Raw genomic sequence first — 21,839 nt, 5'->3', positions numbered from 1 at the left:
ATAACTGTTAGACCTGGTTGGTTTATTGCAAAGTTTATTTAATTTTTTCTCTTTCCTTACCTATCTTCTATTCTGGTTATTCTATTCATTAATGTGAGTGGGGTATTGAAGTCTCCAATTATTAATATAGAACTCTCTATATTTTCCCCTTCAATTCTGTCTTTGCTTCATATCTTGACTGCTTATTATTAGGTACATAAATATTTATGATTGTTGTATCTTACAGCTGTATTGAATCTTTTAATTAATATATAATGTACTCCTTTGTGTATTGCAAAATTTTCTGATTTAAAGTTTATTTTGTCTCATATTAGTACAGTTTTGGTTACTGTTTTCATGAAATATCTTTTCCCATTCTTTCACTTTCAACCTACTTGTGTCTTTTGATGTAAAGTGAGTTTCTTGCAGATAGCATGTAGTTGGATCATGTGTTTTTATCTATTCTGCTAATCTATGTCTTTTGACTGGAGAGTTTAATTCATTTACATTTACAGCAATTACTGATAAGGAAGGATGCACTTCTGTCATTGTGCTGTTTTCTAAATGCCTTATAGCTTTTTTGTTCCTTATATCCTATATCATTGTCTTTTGTCTTAGTTGATATTTTTATAGTGAAAGTTTTAAATTCTTTTGTCATTTTCTTTTGTGTATTTCTATAGCTATTGTCTTTGTGGTTACCATCATGACTGACTTTAATATTCTGATGCTCTAATTTGAATTCATACAAGTTTAACTTCAATAACATAAAAACTGTTCCTTTATAGGTCTGTCACCCATTTGGTTGTTGATGTCACACAACTATACCCTCATACAAACAAATTAGTAATTCTTTTAAATGATTATCTTAAATTATGTAGAAAGCAAAATGTGGAGTTTCAAAGTTTTAATAATACTAGCTTTTAGACTAATAATTATGAAACTTGAATTAGTCACTTAACCATATACAAAACCAAATGTTATAAAATGTTGTTATAATAATAGTAGTTTTTATAATTGCCTATATATTTACCTTCACTGACATCTTTATTTCTTCGTATGGCTTCAAGTTACTATCAGTGTTCTGTTTTACTCTGCAGGATTCCCTTTAGGCTTTCTTGCTGGGCATGGCTGGTGGAAATGAACTCCCTCAGCTTTTGTTTATCTGGGGATGTCTTTATTTCTGTCTCATTTTTGAAAAATAATTTTGTTGAATAAAGCAATCTTGGTTGAGTTTTATTCTTTAGCACTTTGACTATATCAGCTTACTACCTTCTGGCTTCTAAAACTTCTGATGAGAAATCTGCTGATTATCTTATTGAGATCCTGATGGGATGTGTTGCTTCTCTCCTGCTCTCCCTCATTTTTGAAGGATAGCTTTGCTGGATATAGTATTTTTGGCTAATAGCTTTTTTTTTTCCTTCAGCACTTTGAATATATCATTCTATTGCCTTCTGCTTCCAAGGTTCTGCTGAGAATTTTCTGAAAATCTTATGCAACCTCTCATGTATATGGTAAGTCACTTTTCTCTTGCTGTTTTCAAGAGTCTGTCTTTAACTTTTGACACTTTGACTGTATCATGTCTTGGTATGAGTCTTTAGTTTAACCTCATTGGAATTGAGCTTCATGAAATTGTATGTCTATTTCTTTCCTCAGATTTGGGAAGTTCAGGGTCACTATTTTTTTCAAATAAGCTCTCTGCTCCTTTCTCTCTTCTCTTCAGACTCCCATAATGCATATATGGTCCACTTAATGATATCCCATAGTCCCTTAGGCTCTCTTCAATATTATTCATTTTGTTTTCTTTTTGTTCCTCTGTCTCAATGATTTCAAATAACCTTCCTTCAAATTCATTGACTGTTTTCTTCTACCTGTCAAGTCTGCTGTTGAATCCCTCTAGTGAATTTTTCAGTTCAGTTATTATACTTTCCAGCTCCAGAATGTTTGATTCTTTCTAATAGTTTTTTAATATTCTCATTTTGTTCGTGCATCATTTTCATGCTTCAGTTAGTTGTCTATCCCTGTTCTCTTTTAGCTCCTTGTGCATTTTTTAAGAAGATTTATTTATTTATTTATTTATTTTTAAGATTTTATTTATTTGTCAGAGAGAGAGGGAAAGAGAGCGAGCACAGGCAGACAGAATGGCAGGCAGAGGCAGAGGGAGAAGCAGGCTCCCTGCTGAGCAAGGAACCCCATGTGGGACTCAATCCCAGGATGCTGGGTTCATGACCTGAGCCGAAGGCAGCTGCTTAACCAACTGAGCCACCCAGGCATCCCAAGATTTATTTATTTATTTATTTTAGAGAGTGAGTGTGTGCACACATGTGCATGCATGAGAAGGAGGGACGTGCAAGAGCAGAGGGAGAGGAAGAATCCCAAGCCAACTCTGTGCTGAGCACAGAGCCTGTTGCAGGGCTTGATCCCATGACAACCTGAGCCAAAATCAAGAGTTGAACACTTAACTGACTGAGCTACCCTGGCGCCCCTCCTTGTGCATTTTTGAGATAGTTTAAAAACATTTTTTGTTAGGAAGTTGAGAGATCTGTGTTACTTTATGGTTGGTTTCTAGAGTTTTATTCTGTTCCTCTGACTGGGACATAATTTCCAGTTTCTTCATATGCCTTGTAATCTTTAGTTGAGGTTTAAGCATTTGGAAAAAACAAACACCCTTCTCAGTCTATTCACTGAGTTCATGCAGGGTGAGATCTTCACCAATTAGCCTGAATAAAGGTCCTGGATTTTCTTAGAACTTTCCTGGGGATATGTTTTCTCTGGGCTTGTATCTGTGCTTTTATCTGTCTTAATTTCCTAAATGACTTGCCTTTGTTTCTTCTCAGGAATGCAGCCTCCTGCTCCCCTGGTACTGCCTGTGGAACTACAAAATTCCTGAAGCTCTAACATGTGGCAGTGCTCACCTCTCTTTTCAGCAGCTTTCAAATTATACCACTATTCCCATTAGTGATTTGAGTCATGTGAGACAAAAACTATCCGTTGGGCAGCTCCCTAACAAGCCAAGGCACTGGACTCAAAGTCGACTCTTTTGTTTCCACCCTGAGGGAGGAGCTGAGATGTGTGAGGTTTCCTACCAGTTGCACCATTCTACGGTAGGTAGAGGAGGGGCATGGACACACAAAATAACCCTGATTTCCTACTCCTTTCATTGAGTCCTTTCTTAATTATGCATTTTCTTGGGTACTAGAGATTCTCAATTATCTCCAAAGTTTTCACAGAAGTATACTGGTCCATATATTTTTCTTAATTTGGCATTTCCATTGGAGAACAATAGCCTGGAGCTCCTTTGTCTATCATCTTGGTGATGTTTCCCAGATAATTCTTAAAGTCCTAAATTATTTTGTTCCAATCCGGAGTGAATGCTCTCTAGGTCTACTATTCAACATAATTTTAGGAATTCTATTATTCTCTTGGAGAAATCTCGTGTTCCCTGGATCCTGTGCCTCCCTCTTTATTACTCCTCCATTCTCATTCTTTTGATCCATACCTTTAGGTAACCAAAGAAATGGGGTGAGGGGGTATTTTTTCAAGTTCCTACATGTCTTTATGTTACACTCACACTTGAATAATAGTTTGGTTGAGTTTAGAATTCTAAGTTGAAAGTAATTTGTTCCATCCAAGTGCTTTGGGTGAGCAGATAGAAAGCTGGCAATTAAGTTTAAGGATCCCTAGAAATCAGAATGCGGAAGAGTTTTTCTGGAATACCAACTCTATACTAGGTGCCTTTGTTTATGACAGATAGTTCATTCAATGTTTTTAGACAATAAACCCTCTGACTTTCCCCCTGAAATTAGGTAGCCTGATGACTGAAATTTCTGTACTCAAGAATGGAGAGGTTGTCAGTTCTATCTACAAATTTTTAACAAAGTTATGGCCTATCTCTGAAAACTCTCTGCTCTAAAGGGTAGATTTTCTCACTCCTTGGCTGCATGTATTATAGCCTGTGGCTTTCTCTGTCTAGCTTCACCAGTAACAATCTTACATTTCCTTTAGTTCTTTTAGGTTTCATTCAGATCTGTTGCCCTTCCCCTTCTTAAGATTCCATTTAAAAGAATAGTAAAGGAATAGATAAAGATAAGATATAAATCCATGTCAATGAAGATAAGGGGAAGGATAAGTGAATGTACTTAATTTTGAATTAGAAGACAGCATATACCATTTTAACAGGGATTTTTTGGTGGGTATGGGAGTACAAGGAGGGAATAAGGTCAAAGACTTTACTACTAGATTTGCCATCACTTCTGTTTCTAATTAAGACTTGCGCAAAAGACACACCCTCATAATTGTTATGTTACCTCTTCCTCCATGACGTAAGTGAGCAGCTTCCAGTCCCACTCCACTGTCTTGGCATTAGCTGGATGTAGCCTGAAAGTCAAATGACACCAATTAGAATTCTGGAGAGTTCAGTGGAAGAGGGGATGGGATGTGGAAGATGACAGAAACAAGAAACCTCCTTTTATTCTCACTACTCTTGCCCATCCTTTGACATGATACCATGTCACCTGAGGATAGTGCAACTTTCACTATCCACTTCTCTTTTGGAAGGCACTAGTAACCCAATTTTGCCTTGAAGAAATCAATACTTTATTACTCTAGCCCATTAGTTTTATCTACTAGGATCCTATGATGAAGCCTATGAAGCATATTTAGCCAATCATGATATTCTATCCTTCAGTTCACAGTGATTGGTTTAAAAAAGAGCTCATGTCCTATGTTATGGCAATTAAAGCCCGTAAGACTCAACTTCAGAAATCTTGTGTGATTATAAAGGAAGTGGACTCTCTGTCCCATAAAAGCTGGAAGCTGAAAAGACTACTAAGTAGATCCTGAAAAGAAGAGCAAAGCAGGACTGAAAAATGGATCCTGGTAACAATTTTGAACTGAATTAAATCTTATTCCTAGGTTTCTAGTAACATGAATAATCAAATTCTCTGTTATCAGATGTTAAAGCTAGTTTGGATTGGGTTTCCTGTCACTTGCAACCCAAATAACACTGACATACTACGTCACACTCTTGAATGGTTAGCTGAGTCAAGCTTAGGCAAGAGAAAGCTGTGCCCTGAGTCCAGGTTCCCTAGGAGAGTCACCAACATCTAAGGTTCATACTGTTGAATTTTCATGAGAAGCATATAGGCCTCCTTTAGGACATCCACGGTTTCGGAGCCACTGAGCAGGATTTTCTGGATGATGTGAGCCACAATTTCTCTGGGTGGGTAATGCTGGGGTGACACAAAGTCCATCAAAAACTGCACAGTCCCCAGGGGAAAATTTTCTTCAATGGTGTTTGTTACCATTCTTAGTCTTCGATGAGGAATGGGTTCTAATTTTTGACCCTTACTCTGTAGAGATAAAAAGAAGAAATTAGGATAGGTTTCTACAGACATAAAAACAAAAGGTTCTGAAACAGGTTGAAGACAGCAAAATTTTCCATGCATTTGAAATATTCATAATTTAAAAAGAAAAAGACTGAAAAGCCTTATCTAAAAAACTTTTAAGGACATGGGAAAATACTTAATATTAAGTTAAAAAATAAGAATTTGAAGTTGTACATATAATATGATTGCATCTGTGCTAAAATATAGCATAGCAAAGAAAGTACAAAAGAGTCAAGAGCTAGCCTAAGTTGATTTTGGAGTGAGGGTGAGAAGATAGTTAGGGGTAGTTATGATACTATATCAGATACTGAAATAAAGAGTGAAGAAAGATGTTTTAAATATGTTTTATTGTTAAAAAAGAATCCCAAACAGCAAAAGTTACTTCCCTTCCACCCCCTAAAAGTAAGTATCTAAAAAGATTGGGAAAGAATATGTGAAAAGTGGTTTTCTATTTTCTGGGTGGTGGGTGGAATAATGGATGACTTTCCTTTATATGCCCTTTTGCATTTTTCCATAATAGATACCTATTAATTTCATAATCAGAGGGAAAAAGTTTAAAAGTTTTTTGATATTGGAATATAATAACAATAATAAGAATAATTTTTGAACATTTGACTTATCCTCACTTAAATTCTCACAACAACCTAATAAATACATACTATTATTATTCCTATTTTATAGATAAGGAAACAGATTTAGAGAGTAACCATTTGGCATGTAGCAAATGGCAGAACCTGATTTCACATATGGGGTGATATAACCCCAGATCTAATAACAATAACTATAATTTTGTTAAAAACCCCCATTATTAAGAAATTTAAAATGCTTATGTATAAAAAGGCAACTTAGCAGGAAATACACCAAAATTATTAACAATAATAAATGCTGACTGATAGCACAGTAAGTAATTATTTATGTTTTAAAATGTTTTATATTAGGGGCGTTGGGTTAAGGATGGCTCAGTGGGTTAAGGCCTCTGCCTTCAGCTCCGGTTAAGGTCCCAGGGTCCTGGGATCGAGTCCTGCATCAGGCTCTCTGCTCGGCAGGGAGCCTGCTTCCCTTCCTCTCTCTGCCTGCTTCTCTGCCTACCTGTGATCTCTGTCTGTCAAATAAATAAATAAAATATTTTTTAAAAATTAAAATAAAATAAAATGTTTTATATTAAATAAGCATTTTTTTAAAAAATCTGAGAATAAGTATTAAATTTAAAACATCAACTAAAGATTTGATAGCTTATGTATAACAGTAAAACAGTGATGGCTAGACCTGTCCATTCAGAAAATCTGCAGAAGTCCACTGAGCTTTCCTTATGTCTCAAATCTCCTGAAGGTAACCCTGATCTCACTGACCAAAGACCAATACTGTATCTGGCAGGTAATGAAAATTAAGAACCAGAGAAGAGAAAAACAAAAAAATCTTACTTTGGTGACTATTTTACTTGTGAGGCACTTTACCTATATTTGAACTTTTTCATTTCTTGCCTACAAATGGGGACATCTACAAATAGATAAAGTTTACAAAATCTTTTGATGCCCATATACTTAAGGGGAATGAATACTTATAATAAAACATTTCTTTAGGCCTTGAAAGGCGACTGACTTTGTGCTTTATGTGGTTTTGGTTTTGTTTCTGGTTTTTTTTTTTTTTTTAAGACTTCATTTACTTGACAGAGAGAGACAGCAAAAGAGAGAATACAAGCAGGGGGAGGGGAGAGGGAGAAGCAGGCTTCCGGAGGAGCAGGGACCCCAATTCAGGATTGATCCCAGGACCCCCGGATTATGACCTGAGCCAAAGGCAAACGCTTGATGACTGAGCCACCCAGGTGACCCTGTGCTTTATGTGTTTACTTTTAAGTCAAACAACTTTATGATATGGTCATTATGACTTATTTTAGAGCTAAACCAAGACTCAGAAGATTCAGAGGCAATTAATGGTATGTGGCAGCATGGGGACTGGCTAAGAAGTTCTGGGCGAAAATGACCTAGTGAAGAAGTACTTATTAAAAGCCCAAAAGAGGGCGCCTGGGTGACTCAGTGGGTAGGCCGCTGCCTTCGGCTCGGGTCATGATCTCAGGGTCCTGGGATCGAGTCCCGCATCGGGCATCAGGCTCTCTGCTCGGCAGGGAGCCTGCTTCCCTCTCTCTCTCTCTCTGCCTGCCTCTCCATCTACTTGTGATTTCTCTCTGTCAAATAAATAAATAAAATCTTTTAAAAAAAAAAAGCCCAAAAGAAAACATGGGACAGAAAAGATTTACAGGTGAATGTAATCAGATGGCCAAGGTTCTTTAAAGTAAGAAACGGAGACAAAAAAATCCCTTTTGTTTGGCCTAACTGCCATCTTTTTACCTAAGCTATGTTTACATAGAAAGGGAATGTGGTATCCCCATTACATCTACTGGTGGCTTCTCTAGTTGTGCAGCACCTAAAAAGCACTACAGCCTTGACTAGGGAAACACTACCTCTCTCAAGTCCCCCAAATGCTCTTTATAATGGCCTGATATACACCAGGCACACCCACAGGAAAAAAGAGAATGAGCTAGTGGCTGGGGAGAGTCATTCAGAAGAAGACCTAAAACATATCAGAAGATGTAACAACAATAAAAATGAGAGAAAAAAATTCACTCTTCAAAACCAAATCAACGTGAATGCCTGATACATACTATGCTGGATTGCTGATTGCTCCAAGAACGCACCTTTTGAATTCCTGTCCTACCTCAAGCCAGTCTTCTTAATGTTGATAATAAGGTTATGAATAACGAAAAAATAGCTTCATATTGTAGGACTCAGGCACAATTTTTTTCCCTTCCCTCTGCTAAGACAAGCATCTGGTTTAGTTCTCATAACTAAATAAAGACCAATGGGAAGTAGCATTCCCATTAAAATCTTAAAATTGAATTTCCTCCTCCAAATCAGGAAGTAATGATTTTGGAGGCACTGAAGTATCCAGAGTATCACTATCTCTGTGATATGGGAGTGGTAAAAAAGGCATCAGGAAGGGGAAGGCAGAGGAATTGAAGAGAAGTAATTGATGAAGGCCTAGAAGGAGCCAGACACTCTAATAGGCACTTTATATATGTTATGTCATTTAATAATCCTGTGATGTGTGTTCTTATCTCCATTTTACATTTAGGAAAGCTTGGGCTCAGGAAGGTATAGTGACTTCTACAGTGCCAATTGCTAACTGAAACTTGAACCCAGGTCTGACTCTACACTAGATGATTCCACAAGAAAAAAGATAAAAATTTCAAATTTATCCTGGGCCTGTTCTCTCATGCATGGACTCCTTACAGCATAGTGACTTCATGCGAGGCCTATACAGAGGACACCTAATTTCTTGGGGAAGATATGTTAGCTCACCTCTCTTGCGTCTTTATCTGGTATTAGTGTCTGGAAGAAGAGGTGATGCACTGGAGGTCGTAAGAAGTACTTCAGTCTATGCAGGCATGGTCTGTTGTATAACCCACCTTGTGGTGTTTGTGCTTGTACCTGGGCAGATCCGGCATTAGCAGGCTCTGACAGTGATCTCTCTTTTCTGGCTGGAGTTTCTGTGATGGGGAGCCAAGGAACTTTCTGTAAGGAAGTTTCAGACTGTGGAGACTGTGGGCTGGGAGAGAACCTTGGTGAGGATGGAGCTGAGACTTCCATAGGAGCGTCATGGTTCCGTATATCATTTTGGAGAGAGTAAGACCTGTCTCGTGGTAAGTGAGGCAAGTCTCCAAGTGAGTGTGGCATGTCTCCTGGCAAGCATGGCATGTCTCCAGGTGAATGGACTGTATCTCCTGGGAAGTCTGGGACTTCTCCAGGGGAATGCGGCACACTTTCTGGTGACTGTGGCACATCTTCTGGTGACTGTGGCACATCTGCTAGTGACTGTGGCACATCTTCTGGTGACTGTGGTATGTGTCTTGGTGACTGTGGCACATCAAATGATGACTGTGGCACATTTTGTGACTGTGGCACATTTTGTAAATGTGCCACATTTTGTGGATAAGATATGTTTTGCGGTGGGCCTGGTACATCTTGAGGTAGGCCCTGAGAGTCTTGAGGTGGGCACAGTGAGTCTTGAGGTGGGTCAGGTGAGTGCTGAGGTTGCCACGATGAGTCTGGAGGTGGGCTTGGCACATTCTGCTGAAGGCATGGCATATTTCGAGAAGAGCATGGAACTTCTTGAGGCAGGTGAGTCAAAGCTTGTACTTGGCACTGCACGGTTTGTGATGTGCATGACAAAGCTCGTGGTGGGCATGAGGAGGCTCGTGGTGGACATGGTGAGGCTCGCAGTGGGCATGGCAAGATTCGCAGTGGGCATGGCAAGGCTTGAGGTGGGCAAGGCACATCTTGCTGTGGGCATGGCAAGGGTGCTCTCTGATTGCTTGTTGGGGAGAGGGAGCAAATATCTGAAGATAGCTGTAGGCTTGCCAAGAAGCCAAGGTCACCTTTGAATGATGTTGAGCTACAATTTGGCTCTGCTGGATAAACAGAGTCCCCACTGATGGATGTAGGGGGTTGTGGACATTCAAATGCGGTTTCTTCCAAAAGGTCCAAATCCACAGGATCGCTGTTAATGATTCTCCGTGCTGTAGGCCAAGAGCTTCTGTCTACCCGCCCTTCTGTCACCTCTTTGCTGGAGAGGCTGGCACATGTCTGAAGACTGGCTGGCTCTTTCTGGGAAGCAGCAACAGGTTCTAGAGTCAAGTCAAGAGTGGCGATAGGTCTGTTTTCTTCCTCAGTTCTTGTCAGGTCAATCACACAGAGTCCATTGCGATCCTTTGCCCTTGGTCTGGTTTCTCTAGTTAAGTCAATGAAGTCCTGTTAAAGGATTGTGAGAATATAAGAGGTCAAGTATGCTTTGCTTTATCTAAGAAGATTTACATCTGAGCTTTTAAGGATAACCATATTTTACCTTTTCAATTCATTGATAATTTATACATTTTATATAACATAAGCATTAATTTATTTCCTTTGGTTGAAATTCTGCTGTCAATTTCTATACCTTCCTAAATTATCCAAGTGCCACATGCATGTAATTGAGGGCATAGTGGGAAATTTTCTCTGATCCAAAGTAAACAGAGGAGAAGTTGGGAAGATTTCAACCATAAGTCACAAGGGAAAAAGCAACCTTTGTTTCGAAAACCGAACACACAGGATAATTTGTAACAGGGACTAAAGAAGGAGGTAAGCTAACATAAGAGAATCTACTATGTACTAAGAACATATTGAGTGTTTTCATGTATCTTTAATTTTCATAATATTCCTACCAGGTAGGCATTATAATCTCCATTACACAGATCGGGAAAATGGAGTTCAGAGGGGTTAGGTCATTACCTAAGGATTATATAATTAAGTCACAAAGACAGACATTCAAATTCAGGTCTGTATCCTTCTTTCTCTGTACAATTTCATTTAACATATAATCAGTCAGATATATAGAATAACACAATAACTGTTGCAAAACCAACAGGGTTAAGTCTGAATCCTAACTAGGTTAGTTACTGGAAAACCTCCTATCTTTACCTCCATTCCTTGCCAAAATGATTAGGCAGTTCATAAATCCTGATGATGCCAGCCAACAGTACTATAATCAATCTCTATGCCATAAGCCTGGAAAAATATTATACTCCCTTTCATTCTCAAAATTGTCTCAGTGTGGATGACAAATAATATCACCCTAATTACTGATCAGTCTCATTGACAAATATGAATGTAAATATCCTCCATAAAGTATTAGCAAATTGATTCCAGGATTTAAAAAAAAAAAGAACTCCATTTCTGATCAGAAGGGCTAACTAGATACTCTGATTACCAACCAAATAAAAGTTAGAATTGATATATAAATGTAAAAACATGGGAGGAGATAAAACAAGAAAAAAAACAACCAAAAGAAAGCCAGTATCAGACAAATTAGATTTCAATGAAAACAGCATTACTAGAGATAAAGAGGCCACTGTACAATAAGACTTAGTTCATCAAGATATAATAATTTCAAAACTGTAAGCCTAGGGGTGCCTGGGTGACTCACTTGGTTAAGTGTCTGCCTTCTGCTCAGGTCATAACCCCAGGGTCCTGTGCAGGGCTCTCTGTTCAGCAGGAAACCTGCTTCTCACTCCCCCTCTGCCTGTTACTCCTACTGCTCATGCTCACCCTCTCTCTGTCAAATCAATCAATCAATCAATCAATCAATCTTTAAAACTGCATGCCTAATAACATAATCTTCATAAAACAAAAAAAACATACAGGTACAAGGAGAAAAAGGAATATCCATAGTCACTGTGAGAAATTTTTACATGTCTTTCTTGACTGGTAGATCATGCAAATAAAAAAATTATTATGGATACAGAAGATCGGAACACCTTTAACAAGCTTCATCTACAGGACTCAGATATTCATAATTACATAAAACATTTATAAAATTTACCAGATACCAGGAGTCAAAGTACATCTTAATCAATATCAAAAGATTATCACTCAGATCAAAATACTATTAAGTTAGGAAGCAATACAAAAAAGTAACTAGGACAAACTCCATATTGCAAATTAAGAAGTATGACCAAATAACATATAGGTCAAAAAGAAATCATAGAAATTAGAAAAATTTTAGAACTGAACAGTAACAAAAATACTAGGTATTAAAATGTTACATGCAGCAAAATAACTGTATAGAAAAAATTTACACTTAGACATTTAATTAGAGAAGGAAAATGGAAGTAAATTAATGTTCTAACCACATATATTTAGAGAGCAGAAAAAGGACAGAATAAGCCCAAAGAAAGCAGAAAAGAAGAAATAATAATAGTGCAGAAATGAATGAAACAGAGAACACAGAAGAGAAGTGCAACAATGTCACAGGTTTGTTCTTTTAAAAGATTATTAAAAATTACCAAAATTAGCAAACATGGTAAGAAAATTAAGACAACAAAGGCACAAATAACCAATATTAAGAATGAAAAAGGGACAAAATTACATACGTTTTTAAGATAAAAAGAAAAAAGATGAGAAGATGTTATGAACAATTCTGCAAAAAAGCTTCGGATCTTGGATGAAATAGATAAATCCCTGAAAAAATAAAGCTTACCAAAACTGACTCAGAAAACTGGATGATGAGTATGTGGGTGATCATTATACAGGTTGCTTTATTTTTCATGTTTGAAATTTTTCATAGGGGAAAGTTATTTTTCAAGTTGACTTAAGAAGAAAGAAAAAATCAAAATAGCCCTTTAACCAATGAAATGAAAAATCAAAATAGCCCTTTAACCAAAGAAATGAAATCAGTAGTTGAAATTTTTTCCTTCAAAAAATTCCAGACCAAGGTGATTTTAAAAGGAGAGGTCTGCTAAAAACTCAAAGAAAAAATGATTCTACTTTACATAAGCTATTTAAAAGAATTAAAAAAACGAAGGGATACCTCCAACTCATATTATGACTTAGCATAAACTTGATCCAAAATCTGAAAGTACAAGGAGGAAATATAAGTCAATATCACTTCTGCACACGGACATAAAAATCTTAAACAAAATACTATAAACTTGGTCCAGCAAAACCCCAACATGAGTCTACCTAGGAACCATACCTAGTTTAGCATTAAAAAAATTAATATAGCTAGCCACATAAAGAAGAAAATCAAATTATCATGTGAAGAGGCCAAAAAGCATTTGATAACAAATTCAAACTCCAATTTTATAAAGAAAAAATAAATTCTTGGGGCACTTGGGTGGCTCAGTCAGTTAAGAATACAACTCCTGATTTTGGCTCAGGTTGTGATCTTGGTCCTGAGTTAGAGCTGTGCGCTAGGCTCTGCACTAGGCGTGGAGCCTGCTTAAGATTCTCCCTCTCCTTCCCTCTCTAAAGAAAAAAAAAAACATCTCGAAATAGAAACAGAAGAAAGCATCCTTAACTATTAAAATTTACTTACAAATCACACACAGTAAACATTATACTGAAACACTGAAAATATTCCCTTTAGGAGCACAACAAAGGTGCCTACTGTCACTAACTCTATTTATTTATTTACGATTTTATTTATTTATCTGGCAGAGAGAGATCACAAGCAGGCAGAGAGGCAGGCAGAGAGAGAGGAGGAAGCAGACTCCCTGCTGAGCAGAGAGCCTGATTCGGGGCTCGATCCCAGGACCCTGGGATCATGACCTGAGCCAAAGGCAGAGACTTAACCCACTGAGCCACCCGGGCGCCCCTACTAACTCTATTTAGTACTGCGCCAAGGCTATACATACAATGCAGGAAAATAAGAAAAGATATAAAAAGTAGAAAGATTATAAAGACTAAAAATGTCCTTCATGAATATGATTATTTATATGGGAAACTCAAATAATCTATAGAGAAGTATCAGAATAAGAACATTTATCATGACTTTTGGATATAAAAATTACAATTTTTTACAATTCAACAACAGTACCACCATGTTGCATAACTCCCACATCACACAACTTCAGGGGAAATCATTCCTATATTCTATATGAATTGCACCCTCTAGAGCAAAATTCTAGGCAATCCACACAGCAACAATAAGAAATCTTTATATACATGCATACATGTGTTTTTTTAAAAATTCTTATTTATTTATTCCTTTGCTAGAGAGAGAGAGTTAATGAGTCCAACAGGGGGAGCAGCAGGCAGAGGCTCTCCTCCGAGCAGGGAGTCCAATGTGAGACTTGATCCCAGAACTCTGAGATCACAATCTGAGTCGAAGACAGACACTTAAACTGACTGACCCATCCAGGCATTCCATATGTTTGCTTCTTTTTAAAAGATTTATTTGTTTGAGAGAGAGAGAGAGAGAGAGAGTGGGAGGGAGGGGCAGAGGGACAGAGAGTCTTAAGCAGACTCCATGCTGAGCATGGAGCCTACCCAGAACTTGATCTCACAACCCTGAGACCACCTGAGACAAAATCAAGAGTCAGTTGCTTAACCCACTGAGCCACCCAGGTGCCCCAATATGTACACTACATATGGGTGTGTATGTATATACATCTATGTGTACACACGCATGCATGTACATGGGTACACACACACACACACACACACACACACACTACATGTGGCAGTTATTTTTGTGGGTTGCCAAACATTTCCAGTTATTTCCTTAATGGTACATGGTAGACTGTACTTCCTGAATCCTATGATTAGGTGGGGTTATGTGATTAATTCTGCCCAATAAATTATGAGTGGAAGTAACATGTATTACTTTTGGGCTCGGCCCTTTAATTTCTGGATGCAAATACTGCAAAGCCTTCTTTTTCCTCTGATATGTCTCATGCCCATGTTTAAGATAGTGGCAGCTCTGTCAGCCTGTGTCCCCACATGACTATGATATGCAGACATACTTCTTCCTCTAACCAACATGTAAAGGACATGTGGTAATGTAAATGAAAATAAACCTTGTTTTAAGCCACAGTATAACCTAGCTTATCCTGACACACACAGTACTTGAGAATAAATTTAACAAGAAATGTGTAAGACCTGTGTGAAAAAGTATTACAGAAATGTACTGAAGAACACTAAAGTAGGCCTAAATAAAAGTATATACCATTGTTCATGAATTAGAAGACTCCGTGTCATAAATATTCCAATTCTCTCCAAACTGATATATGAATTCAATACAATTTCAAAGTCCAAACAGGTTTTATTAAGGAACTTGAGAAATTAACTCAAAATTTGAATGGAAAAACAAAAGACCAAGAATAGCTAAGACATTTCTGAAGAAGACAGTGTGGTACTGGCACTAGACAGTCAAACAGATAAATGGCATAGGATAGCAAGTTCACAAAGAGAGCTATACATATAAGAAAATTTGATTTATGTCAGAGGTGGTATTAAAGATTAGGAGGAAAAGATGGAACCTTCCATTAATGGTACTGGTTATGCATTTGGGGAGAAAGTGAAATAAGATCTTGACTTCATGCCAAAATCATAAATCAGTTTCAGAGTTATTGAAGACTTAAAATAAAAAAAAAAAACTAAAAATTTTTTAGAAAAAAACCCGAGAGAATATCTTTATAATCTTTGTGTAAGGAAGAATTTCTTAAAATACAAAGTAGAAACCATAAAAGAATAAATGGCTACATTAAAATTAGGAATTTGTTTATTAAAAGCACCATGAAGTTGTAAAATAAGCCACAAACTAGAACGTTCTTGGTAGCCTGATTTGGGAATACTATGTAGAGAAGAAGATAATTAAAGTCACATGCAATAACATTGATTAACTTTATAAGCTTAATATTGAGGCCAAAAGAAAAACAAAAGAGAGTAACATACAATATAATTCTGTGATACTGGACTGCTGGGGATACATTCCAAGACCCCCAGTGAATGTTTAAGACCACAGATGGTACTGAAACCTATACATACTGTTTTTTCTATACATACATACCTAAGATAAAATTTAATTTATAAATTAGGTAAAGTAAGAGATCAACAATCATAACAATAAAATGAAAAAAATTGTAACAATATGCTGTAATAAAAGTTATGTGAATGTGGTTTTTCTCTCAAAATATCTTCTTGTATTATACTCATCCTTCTTGTGATGGTGTGACAGGATAAAATGCTTGTATGAAGATGAAGTGAGATGAGTGACAGACATAGGCATTGTGATGGTAGTGGTAGGTTACTATCATCCTTCTAATGATATGTCAGAAGGGGGTCATCTGCTTAGAAATGGCAGTTGACTGGGTCACTGAAACCTTGGAAATTGAAACCACAGATTAAGAGGGGACTACTGTCTTGGTCTTCATCCTTGGCTCCAAGCAGAACTCCAGTAAACATAATTTGCTGAATAAAAGAGGAGGGTCTTTTGTTATTCATAAGCCCCTTTCAACCATACCTCAGTTTGCTAATGACTGATGACTGAAAGCTCCTCTGTAGCTTCAGGATTGGGGCTAGTTGTTACAGGAATTAACCATGTTTTTAAAGGGTTAGAATTTTCAGGCCCACTCCTTCAATCTCTGAGAAGGGGAGAGGAGGTGGAGACTGAGGTAATCACCAACAGCTAATGATTTTAATCAATGATGCATGTCATGGATTATTCATAAAAATCCGAAACAACAGTTTTGAGAGCTTCCAGGTTGGTGGATGCATCTATGTACCAGTAGGGAGGTGTACCCCAAACTCCAGGGGGGACAGAAGCTCCTGCACTTAGCACCCTTCTGGACCTTGCCCTATGTCCCTCTTCATCTGGCTGTTCATTTGCATCCTTTATAATAAAGTGGTAATAGTAAGTAAAGTGTTTCCCGGAGTTCTGTGAGCTGCTATTATCAAAACTAAGAAAAAGAGTCATGGGAACCCCCAATTTATAGCCAAGTTGGACAGAATGGTGGGAACGAGGGCCCAACTACTCACAATTGGCATCTGAAATGAAGCCACCTGGTCCTGAACTTTTGTGTGTGTGTGTGTGTGTGGTTTTTTTTTTTTTTTTTAGGAGTTTTTCGTTTATTGATTCAACTTCTTTGCTGGTTATCAAGTCTGTTCAAGTTTTCTATTTATTTCTGCTTCAGTTTTGGGTTTTGCATATAGGTTACAGGTTTCTAGGAATTTATCCATTTCTTCTAGGTTGTCTAATTTGTTGGCGTATAGTTTTTCATAATATTCTCCTGTAATTTTATTTCTGCAGTGTTACTTCTAATTTACGATTTTGTTTGAGTGATTTTTCTTCTCTTCTTTATAAGCTGGCACTAGAGTTCTATCAATTTTATTGATTTTTTTCAAAGAACCAGCTCCTAGTTTCACTGATCTGTTCTACTGGTTGTGTTTTGTTTTGTTTTAGTTTCTGCATCACTTATTTCTGCTCTAACCTTTATTGTTTTCTTCCTTCTGCTGGTTTTGGATTTTGTTTGTTCTTCTTTTTCTAGCTGCCATAGTATAAAGTTGGGTTATTTATTTCATTTTTTCCTTGCTTCTTGATGTAGTCATGTATTGCTAATTCCCTCTTAGAGACACTTTTGCAACGTCCCAGAGGTTTTGGACCACTGTGTTTTCACTTTCACTTGTTTCCATGTAATTTTTAATTTCTCCTTTGATTTCCAGGTTAACCCATTCATTGTTTAGCAGCATGTTGTTTAGCCTCCATGTATTTGTGGTCTTTCCAGATTTTTTTCTTGTGGATGACTCCTAGTTTCATAGTGTTGTGGTGAGAAAAGATGCATGGTGTAACTTCAATCTTTTTGAATTTGCTGAGGTTTGTTTTGTGGGCCAATATGTGATCTATTCTGGAGAATGTTCTGTGTGCACTTGAAAAGTGTGTATTCTGCTGTTTTAGGATGGAATGTTCTGAATATACCTGTTAAATCCATCTGTTCCAGTATGTCATTCAAAGTCATTATTTCCTTGTTGATTTTCTGTCTAGATGATCTGCCTAATGATCTAAGTGGGGTATTAAAGTACCCTACTATTATTGTATTATTATTGATTAGTTCCTTTACCTCTGTTACTTACTGTTCTATGTATCTGGGTGCTCCTATGTTGGGTGAGTTATGTGATTTTTTTACAGAAATGTTCATTTTTACTGCTTTTGTGTTTCCTACCTTTACACTGTCATTTTTGGTCCTTCCTTTCTACTCAGAGTCTCCTTTAATATTTCTTGCAGGGCTGGCTTAGTGGTCATGAATTCCTTTAGTTTTTATTTGTCTGGGAAATGATTGGTCTCTCCTTCTATTCTGATTGATAGTCTTTCTGGGTAGAGTATTCTTGACCACACATTTTTCCCATTCAGCACTTTGAATATTATCATGCCACACCTTTCTGGTTTGGAAAGTTTCTGCTAAAAAAATCCCCTACTAACCTTATGGATTTTTCCCTTGTAAGTTACTGTCTTCTTTTGTCTCGCTGATTTTAAAGTTTTTTATCACTTTATTTTGCCAATTTAATTACAATATGTCTTGCTTTGGATCTGCTTTTGTTGATCCTGTTGGGTGTTCTCTATGCCTCCTGGATCTGGATATCTGTTTCCCTTCTCAGATTAGGATAGCTATTTCTTCAGCTATTATTTCTTCAAAAAATTTTCTGTCCCTTTTCCATCTCTCTTCTTCAGGGACTGCTATAATATGTTATTATGTTTGATGAAGTCACTGAGTTCCCTAAGTCTGTTCTCATTTTGCATAATTCTTTTTTTCCTCTCTTTTGTTCAGCTTGATTACTTTCCATCACTCTATCTTCTAGGTAATTAATTCTTTCCTCTGCTTTTTCCAACCTATTGCTTATTCTATGAAGAATGTTTCTCATTTAATTTATTGAGCCTTTTATCTCTGCTATGTTATTCCTTATCTCTGTGTTAAGGGTCTCAGTCATGTCTTCCAATCTCAAGTCCAGTGAGTATCGTTATGATCATTACTTTAAATTCTCTATCAGGCATGTTGATTTTATCTGTTTCACTTAGAACTTTGGCAATGGCCTTGTCCTTGTTCTGTTCTTTCATTTGGGATGAATGTCTTCTCGTTTTATCTAAGTCTCTGTGCCTGTGTCTGTGTATTAGGTAAGGCAGTTATAACTCCTGTAAGGACCTATGTCTCCTGAAGATAATGGCCTTAAGAAGAAGAGGTGCTATAGTGTCCTGCCATGTAGTGGTCCTCTGTTCTCCAGGGCCTGGGCCTTCTGGGATTGTCTTTACCATGCGCTGTATATGCTCTGCTGTTTTATCCTGGCCACTTTATCCTTCAGGCCAGTCATCTGCAGGGGCTCTCTTTGCCTGTAGTGGGCAGTGTTTTGTCCGTGGCCTGAATATGGCTCATTTTAGCTAGGTGTGCTCTGGTCTGTTTGTGAGATAAGACCTGTCACCACTGGCACCAAAACTGAGGCTCTGCAAAACTTCTGAGTTGAGAGACACACTGTAAAGAGGGGTTTGGCCCAGTCTTCCTGGGGAGGGAGCCCACTGTGCTGGGAGTGAGCCAAGCTTGACTGGAAGTGGTGGTTCCACTGGAGTGTGTGTGTGGGTGGGGCTTGTTGTAAGCAAGTTGCGTAGTGAGTGCTGGCACTGCTCTGGTTCTTCCATGTGGCTCTGTGTTTATGTTGAGGGGCAGGGGAGGGAAATGGTACCAGCCAATTCCTTTGTTTTCTGGAGAAGTCTCTCCACTGACAGTTTCTCTGGGATGCACTCTTAAGACAAGCGAGTAACATGCCACTGCAGGTTCTCTACAGTTAACAATCTCTTATGGTTTGCCTCCCTCTCTGTTTTTAACTTATTCTATTTTTCCTTCCCTTCCCCTATGTTCATTTCTTTTGGTTCATAAATTCCACATATGATGAAATTCTATGGTATATGTCTTTCTCCAACTGACTTTTCTCAGTTAACATAATACACTCTGGTTCCATCCATGCCCGTATAAATGGCAAGATTTCATTCTTCTCGAAGGATGAGTAATATTCCATTGTGCATATACCACATCTTATAGTCTTATAAGAGATGTATAGAAATACATCTTATAATACAAAATGACATTTATTTTCATGTCTTTTGCACATTTCTTAAACTCAATTATTTGTTTTTGGGGTGTTGAGTGTGATAAAGTTTTTATAGATTTTGGATTTTAGCCCTTTATCTGATATGCCAATTGCAAATATCTTCTCCCAATCCACAGATTGCCTTTTAGTTTTGCTAATTCTTTCCTTCTCTGTGCAGAAGCTTTTTATCTTGATGAAGTCCCAATAGTTTATTTTTGCTTTTGTTTCCCTTGCCTCCAGAGATGTGTCTTGTAAGAAGCTGCTATGGCTGAGGTCAAAGAGGTTGCTGCCTGTGCTCTCTTCTAGAAGTTTGATGGATTCCTGTCTCACATTTAAGTCTTCATCCATTTTAAATTTATTTTTGTGTATGGCATAAGAAAGTAGTCCAGTTTCACTCTTCTGCATGTTCCTGTCCATCTTTCCCAACACCATTCGTTGAAGAGACTGTCTTTTTTTTCCACTGGATATTCTTTCTTGCTTTGTCAAAGAATAGTTGACCATATGGTTATGGGTCCATTTCTGGGTTCTCTATTCTGTTCCATTAACCTAGGTATCTGTTTTTGTGTTGGTACCATTCTGTCTTGATGGCTAGAGATTTGTAATATAGCTGAAGTTCAGAACTGTGATGCCTCCAGCTTTGGTTTTCTTTTGGGGTCTTCTGTGGTTCCATACCAATTTTAGACTTGTTTATTCTAGCTCCGTGAAAAATGCTGGCACTATTTTGATGGGGATTGAACTGAATTTGTAGATTGCTTTGGGTAGTATAGACATTTTAACAATATTTCTTCTTCTAATCCATGACTACGGAATGTTTTTCTATTTCTTTGGGTCTTCTTCAATTTCTTTCATAGTGTTCTATGGTTTTCAGAGTATAGGACTTTTACTTCCTTTGTTAGGTTTATTACTAGGTATTCTCTTGTTTTGGTGCAATTGTAAATGGGATGGATTCCTTAATTTCTCTTTCTGTTGCTTCATTATTAATATATACAAATGCAACAGATTTCTATATATTTATTTTATATTTTACTGAATTCATGTATCAGTTCTATCAATCTTTGGGTGGAGTATTTCAGGTTTTCTGCATAGAATATCATGTTGTCTGTGAAGAGTGAAAGTTTGACTTCTTCCTTGCCAATCTGGATGCCCCCCCCCTTTTTAAAGATTTTATTTATTTATTTATCAGAGAGAGAGAGAGAATGCACAGGCAGGCAGAGGGACAGCAGAGGCAGAGGGAGAAGCAGGCTCCCTGCTGAACAAGGGGCCTGATTCGGAACTTGATCCCAGGACGCTGGGATTATTACCTCAGCCGAAGGCAGCCGCTTAACCAACTGAGCCACCCAGGCGTCCCAATCTGGATGCTTTTTATTTATTTTCGTTGTCTGACTGTTGAAGCTAAGACTTCCAGTAGGCTGCTGAACAACAGTGGTGAGACGGGACGGCTCTGTCATGTTCCTAACCTTAGGGGAAAAGCTCAGTTTTTCCCCACTTAGGATGATATTGCTGTGAGTCTTTTATATGTGGCCTTATGATGTTAAGGTATGTTCCTTCCATCCCTACTTTCTTGAGGGCTTTTACCAAGAAAGGATGTTATATTTTGGCAAATGCTTTTTCTGTATCTGAGAGGATCATATTGTTTTATCCTTTCTTTTATTAATGTGGTATATCACTTTGATTGATTTGCAGATACTGAGCCTCCCCTGTAGTCCAAGAATAAATCACACAGGATTGTGAATAATTCTTCTAATGTACATTTGGATTTGATTAGCTAGTATCTTATTGAGAATTTCTGCATTGATGTTTGTCAGGGGTATTGGTCTCTAATTCTCCTTTTTAGTAGGGCCTTTGTCTGGTTTTGGAACTATTCCTCATGGAATGAATTTGGAAGTTTTCCTTCCACTTCATTTTTTTTTTAAGATTTTATTTATTTATTTGACAGAGAGAAATCACAAGTAGGCAGAGAGGCAGGCAGAGAGAGAGGGGGAAGCAGGCCTCCCGCAGAGGAGAGAGCCTGACGTGGGGCTCAATCCCGGGACCC

General features: G+C 37.6%; 1 protein-coding gene across 1 annotated transcript in view; it reads right to left on the bottom strand.

Moving 5' to 3' along the window:
• The window catches only part of SIMC1 (SUMO interacting motifs containing 1), a 71,674-nt gene that overhangs the window by 35,722 nt on the left and 14,113 nt on the right, over positions 1-21,839 (bottom strand). Inside the window, exons 2-4 of the mRNA XM_059417397.1 lie at positions 8,720-10,168; positions 5,095-5,327; positions 4,284-4,353 (exon numbers count right to left, since the gene is read on the bottom strand). Coding sequence (XP_059273380.1) covers positions 4,284-4,353; positions 5,095-5,327; positions 8,720-10,168 — 1,752 coding nt within the window. The remainder of the gene's footprint in view (positions 1-4,283; positions 4,354-5,094; positions 5,328-8,719; positions 10,169-21,839) is intronic.

Source organism: Mustela nigripes, chromosome 12, assembly GCF_022355385.1.
Source record: "Mustela nigripes isolate SB6536 chromosome 12, MUSNIG.SB6536, whole genome shotgun sequence".
NCBI classification, from domain to species: domain Eukaryota; kingdom Metazoa; phylum Chordata; class Mammalia; order Carnivora; family Mustelidae; genus Mustela; species Mustela nigripes.
The sequence above is the reverse complement of the archived record's forward strand: the minus strand, read 5'-3'. Positions and strand labels throughout refer to the sequence as shown.